The sequence below is a fragment of the Lolium rigidum genome, unplaced genomic scaffold, assembly GCF_022539505.1.
Source record: "Lolium rigidum isolate FL_2022 unplaced genomic scaffold, APGP_CSIRO_Lrig_0.1 contig_1705_1, whole genome shotgun sequence".
Lineage (NCBI taxonomy): Eukaryota > Viridiplantae > Streptophyta > Magnoliopsida > Poales > Poaceae > Lolium > Lolium rigidum.
Genome location: NW_025899900.1, coordinates 497,015 through 503,367, shown reverse-complemented (window position 1 = coordinate 503,367; position 6,353 = coordinate 497,015). Strand labels below are relative to the sequence as shown.

Here is a 6,353-nt window from a genome sequence, read left to right as displayed (position 1 = left end):
TACAAGAGTAATACGATGGCCAAATGTCTGCACCCCACTCACACAAAAACCTATTCCTCCCTAGCTATCTCCCGCCCGTTTTCCTAGCCGATCTCCACAAGAATAAATCTGGTAATCTAAGGAGGACTACTGTTGTATCCAAAACATAAGATCTTAGGAAAACCCGGTTATTCGTCTGCAGCCAAATCTTTTGCTGTGTGCAATATTTATTGTAAATACCTTGAATCTGCGTCTCCTGGGGGTTGAGGTTCATCTAAGCAACCCCAGCATGGACAGAAGGATTGATTCTTTTGTGGGTCTGAAGGAGCGGAAGCCTTGACAACCCAATGCTCTCTCTCTCTCCCCCTCTCTCCCTCTCTCTCTCTCTCTCTCTCTCTCTCTCTCTCTCTCTCTCTCTCTCTCTCTCTCTCTCTCTCTCTCTCTCTCTCCCTCCCAAAAACATGAAATAGTTCATACTCCCTCCGGTCTCTTTTAATTGACTCGGATTTAGTACAACTTTGTACTAATTTTGAGTCAATTAAAAAGGACCGGAGGGAGTAGATGTTAGTAGTTATATGCCATGTGTACTTGCAAATATTCATCTTAAAATGCAAACTAAGCTTGTCAAAGTTGTTTTTTAAGTCATATCTTATTATGAGTTTTTACAGATACACATTATATAGTATGACACCTACGTCTATGAATAATTTCACAATTTGTTAGAACTTTAATGGTGTTGTTGACATGAATTTTAGTTCAAATTTGCTTAAATTTAAACTAAACTCCGATACTTATTAAGACTTGGAGGGAGTAACAATCATAAAAATAAAACAATGCGGATACCGTGGATATATCCATTTTCTAGTACCTACTTAGACTATTCATAGTGTGATCCACATGCATTGCTAGCTTGGCATTTTGATGACATGGCAAGCTATTAATTGATGAGAGAGAAGATTATACTACCTCCGTTTCAAGGAATAAGGCGCCCTCGTTTTACGAGCTTTTTGTTTGATCAAGAATTATTTCAAATAGATCAAAATTGTTTGTATGAAATTAGTACCATTAAAAAGTTCTTTTCAATACGAATCCAACGGTACTAATTACATATAATATAATTAAGATTTTGTTGCTCAATTTTTATGGTCAAAGTTCGTCTTGGAATACGCGTGCGCCTTATTCCTTGAAACGGAGGTAGTAGTAACTAGCTATGTTATCATCACATCATACTACCCAAGCATTAACGACTTCACAATAAATGTGGTCTTCTATGTTATCATGAAAGATAATATACACATGTAGTAAAATAGAGTAATAAAATGTGCATGTTAGTACTCTATGTTACTCCCTACTGTGACTAGCCTTATTTGAAATCACAGTGTTTTGTGATTAATGAAACCCCTCTTAAGTTATTATATACACTCCTTGTTGATGGAGTATGAGCTCTCTAATAAGTAATAACATGGCATTAGTTAACCTCTAGAGATTTTCATTTCTGCATACATGGTTCTTTTGGCTCATAGGTGCATGAACCCCTTATAAAAAAATGTACAGAACATTATATTAGGATGTCAATTTTTTTTTTTTTTTTTTTGATAAAGGGAATATATTAATATCAAGAAGATACCAATTACACCCAGCCTCTGCAACAACGCACCACCCTAATGGCACTACGGATGCACACAGCCAAAAACAAGAAAATTAGGATGTCAAATAAATACATAAATAAGTAAGTAAAGCGTGTACATCTGAATATTTTATGTTTGCACACAAATTTTCGACGAAATAGAACATTTTGTGTGTCCATTATGAAAAAGACAAAAAAATCCCGTAATGGTCATGTTGGAGCAAGAAAATTTGTCTTTTTTACACGGGACATAAAAAATATTATTTTTCCCGAAACTTATGTGCAGACATAGAATATTTAGGTGTGTGTGCAAAAAAATTATTTCTACATTTTTTGACATTTTGATACGTGTTTTCATGTAATGGGTTCACATGCACCTACGACCCGAAAAGGATTTCCCATTTCTTGAGAGCTTTTTTTTGTGGTTCTCTAACTTTAAGTTTTGGAATGAAGTCATTTTCACCACTCTCGGCGGTGGTGCATCTAGCGCATGCGGAGGACGTATGGAGTTGTGTGCCCTGTAGATCTCGTGTGATCTGATCAATTTTCGTGTTCATGTGTGTGGTTTTAGGTCAATCTCTTCCGATCTAAGATTTTCACCATTGACGGTGGTCGTTGCTCTGGTGCGCTGGTTGTTTGTGACCTCAACATGATGACTACTTGTGTGTCTTCTACAACAAACTCTACTACGATAAGTTTTGTCTCACTTCGGTAATGGAGAGGCGAGGACGACGGCGCGACTTCGGTCTAGGTTGTCATAAGACCTATTTGTAATTTATATTACCCTTGGAGTTGTTGATATTGATGATTATTAACAGATCTGCGGATTTTTGAAGAAAAAAATTAAACTGAACATCCGCGCAAAGAAAAGGGCTTGTAATAATTTGATAACGAGCTGACAGGCTAACAAAGGCCCAACTCAGCTGTGGCCCGGGCGGGAAAGAACCAATCAGGCCCATATGTGCAAAGCGGGTTAAACAGAGCGAGTGATTGCTCACACAAAGAAACAGAGTGATTTGCTCACTAAACAAAAATAGAGTGGCGCCATTGTGCTACAGCGCTCCTCTAACAAAATCGCCGCAAGGGAAACCACCCTAAAATAAGTAAGCAAGCTGAAACAAGAGTGAATCAGTGTCAAGTTTTGCGCACATGGATGCAACTGTGGGAATCCATGGAGCGTAAGATCTTGCATCCGTTCATTACTCCGTATATATATATGTATATACACATGAGAGTGACCAATCGATCGATCAAGCCAGCTCCAATTACAAGCCAGCTAGCTGAAGTGCGTGAAGAAGGAGGGCCCGTTGGTGATGAAGTTGTAGTTGAGCTCGCCGGGCCTGGCGGTGCTCTGCCATAGCTGGTCGTCGATCATCTCGTCGGTGAGGCCAAACTCCCTGAGCTCGTCGGCGGAGTGGTGGCCCAGGAGGCTGTACCTGCCCCCTTCCCCGGTCTGCATGACGAGCGCGCCGCCGTTGTCGAAGTTGGCGAGGCCCTCGAACTGGCGCACCGTCCACTTGTACCACCGCATCAAGAACACCCGCAGCGTGAGCCCGTGCGACACCAGCACCAGGTTCATCTCCGGTGCCGCCGGCGAGCCCGGCAGCGAGGGCGGCTGGAAGCGGCCGATGTCGATGTCGGCTCTGAGGGTCTCGCGGAAGCCCGTGATGCGGTCGTACACGTCCGCCGCCGACTCGCCGTCGGGGAAGCGGTAGAAGAACCGGCCGTACCTCCGCCGCACCTCCTTCTCCGCGCGCATCTTCTCCCGGTCCTGGAAGTTCCCTGCTCGCCGACACATGTATACGTGGGTCAACTCAACTGATGTCAGTGATCGTGCCACGTAGTAGGAGGGATAAGGCAACCAATCCGTTTTTTATCCACGGCTCGATCGTGCGTACCGAAATCCTGCTCGCGGAGGCGGGGCTCCTCGCGTACGCCGGCGATGCGGCGGGCGTCGAAGGCGAGGCCGATGCCGCGGAGCGTCTCGAGGGTGCGCCGGTACGGGGACACGTAGAAGTAGACCTTCCAGTCGTCGTCGCCGCCGCGGCTTCCGTCGGAGAAGAGGCGGTGGAGGCGGCGGCCGCAGTCCTCGGCGTCGCGGCGGCCCTTGGGGGTGAGGCCGATGAGCGGGTCGGGCACGCGCGTGTAGGCGCTCTCGTCCACGTTACCCTCGCTCTGCCCGTGCCGCACCAGCACGATGCGCCGCGGCCGGGGAGGGGGCGCCGGGTACGGCAGCGGCCGGAGCTCGGGGAAGTGGAGCTGGTCCCGCGACGCCGGCGCATTGGCTCCGTTTGCTGGTGCGCGGCGGCGCGGGACGCCCAGCGTGTCCTCGCAGCAGCGGCAGCGCAGCCGGCGCCGCCTGGACCGGGGCCACGCCGACGCGGGCGCCGGGGCGAACCCGGTCGCCGCCGCCATCCGGGCGTTAACTAGCTAGCTCTTGTGATTTCTCTGGCTGCGACGTCGCGCGTCGTGTCGCCGGTGAGGAACGGAGAGGTCGGCCGGAGCTTGGACGGAGTGCGGATATGCGTGGGCGAAAAAGATTTGTTCTCTTGTGTCCCCGCGCGTGCGCCGATTGCAACGTGTACGCGCCAAGAACGACGAGAATTTCCACGTGGACTTCGTGTGAAAGAACAAGACTATAACTACTAGACGTGTCCACAGAAATACAGAATACAGTACACCTCAAAATAAAAATTGTAAACTGCTGCGGGGTGGGGGGGGGGGGGCGAATTTTTTTAATAATACTTTTTTCTCATTAATTCTACAAATAATACTACTTAATTTTAATTTTTCTCAAAAATAATATACACTGTCGGGTTAGGGGAATCCGCCCCATTAGTACTAGTCGGGTAGAGGAACCGGACTGCCCCTAGGGTGCATGTGCCTGCATGTGCTTGACGATTAGTGCTAATAGGGGAACACTAACCTGACGATGTATTATTTTTGAAAAAGTTTAAAATCGAGTAATATTTATAAGATTAACGAAAAAAGAAATATTATTAAAAAAATCGGGGGAGGGGAGAATCAATACGTTATATATGGGGATACAAGGGAGTAGAGTACCAAAAAACATAAAAACAAACTAGAAACATGGAGATATAAGGGAGCACAGTAAAAAAAGACTTAAAATGAACTAGAAACTAGAGAACACGAACAGGAAGGGGAGGTTAGCATTTGAAGCCAACCGAACCTTGGAGGCTAGCATCTCAAAGGATGACCACCACGACATGGCAAGGCGAGCGACGGGTGACAATGAAGGACCTGCAGAACCGAGACCAAGCACAGTCGAAGGGCGTCGGATAGCTGAGACTGGGGCCACGACACCGGTGTGCCGACCCCGTGGTCGAAGGACGATGCAGAAACAAGTCACGCCGCAAGGCACGAACCGGAGCACAGCCATAGTGAGAACGCCACCTCGAGGACCTCAAGCCGTCTGCCGGGGAGGATCTTTGGTGAGAACCTCAACACCAAGGGCAATCAACCCAAAGGAACATGTAGCAGAATCTGTGGAGACCACACAAAACCATACCAGGAAGCGTCACCGGCACAATCGAAAGGCGTCGGATAGCCGAGACCGTGCGGCGACACCAATGTGACGTCGGCGAATCCCAAGGGCGTTGCGCTGCCGAGACCAAGCACAGTCGAAGGGCGTTGGATACCCGAGACTGGGGCGACAACACCTATGTGCCGCCCTCGTGGTCGAAGGGCCATGTGTTGTGGGTATACTTCATAGGTGTACCATCGACAGTGCCTAGATCCGGCAAGCCCGGGTGGCCCACAGACGGTGATGAGGCATGTGGCCCATCGGGCGGCCCAGTTGCTGTTGATCATGAAGGAAGAAGTCCAGCCCAGGATCGGCAGGCCGGATCCGCATCGCCATAGGAGTAACCCGGATCCATGGAGGCCCATTAGGAACCCGGATCCGATACGACGTATATGGAAGGCGGATCCGTGACGTGCACGGCAAGATATTGTACCGTAGTTAGGGCTGTCCGTAATCCGGCTAGGACTCTCCGTGTAAACCCTAGATCCGTGCGCCTTTATAAGCCGGATCCCGGGAGCCCTAGAGGCACAACCACAACTCATTGTAACAACGCGAAAGCGCCCGGATAATTCCGGACAAGCAGCGGTAGGCCCTGTCATCGTGCGGGTGTTCGAAGCTGGGTAACTCGCGTACCACCGTCCCGTGTGCACTCCGCCCTATGGCCCCTACTTCTTCTCCCCTCGTGAGGATCCCTCCTCCGAGGTACCGTCGATTAGGCAACGGCGGTTGGCGCCCACCGTGGGGCTCGCGGCGTCCGGAGGCCGGAACCGGGAGGGTTCCGCCATGGGAAGCTACAACGACACCATCGCCGTGGGGCGTGTCCTTTACGCCGGAAATCTGCCGATCGTCCCTCCGGATGAGTGTTGGATTCCGGCTAAAACCGACCCCGTCAAGCTCTCCATCGTCCCAGTTGGCGGCATACACATCTTCATCGGGGAAACCGTCGATTCCGACGGAAACCCACTGGTAAGTAGCGCTGACGCGACCGCCGCTGAGCAGGACGCAGTCGCGAAGATCCGATCTGAGACGCTGGAGCTTCCTAGCGAAGATTCCGCCTTAGATCTGAAAAAATCGAAGCCCACCCAATCCGCCCCTGAGCAGGAAACAAAGGTGGAAGACCAATGCAGATCCGCCTGGGTCTCCCAGGTGTTAGAGAAGCAAAGGTGTCACTTCGTACACTTCTTGGCCCATACCGCCGGAACC

General features: G+C 49.4%; 1 protein-coding gene across 1 annotated transcript; it reads right to left on the bottom strand.

Moving 5' to 3' along the window:
• Positions 1-2,600: 2,600 nt before the first annotated feature.
• LOC124680447 (phosphoglycerate mutase-like protein AT74H) lies at positions 2,601-4,196 on the bottom strand. Its single transcript, XM_047215506.1, has 2 exons — positions 3,505-4,196; positions 2,601-3,388 (listed from the first exon to the last, which is right to left on the bottom strand). Exons 1-2 carry the CDS (start codon positions 4,019-4,021, stop codon positions 2,883-2,885), a joined length of 1,023 nt encoding a protein of 340 aa, XP_047071462.1. The 5' UTR covers positions 4,022-4,196; the 3' UTR covers positions 2,601-2,882.
• Positions 4,197-6,353: the final 2,157 nt, after the last annotated feature.

Coding starts and splice junctions, on each gene's coding strand:
- LOC124680447 (XM_047215506.1), bottom strand. CDS start 4,021: ATGGCGGCGGCGACCGGGTTCGCCCCGGCGCCCGCGTCGGCGTGGCCC. Junction 3,389..3,504: donor CCTCCGCGAGCAGGATTTCG/GTACGCACGATC, acceptor GTCGGCGAGCAG/GGAACTTCCAGGACCGGGAG.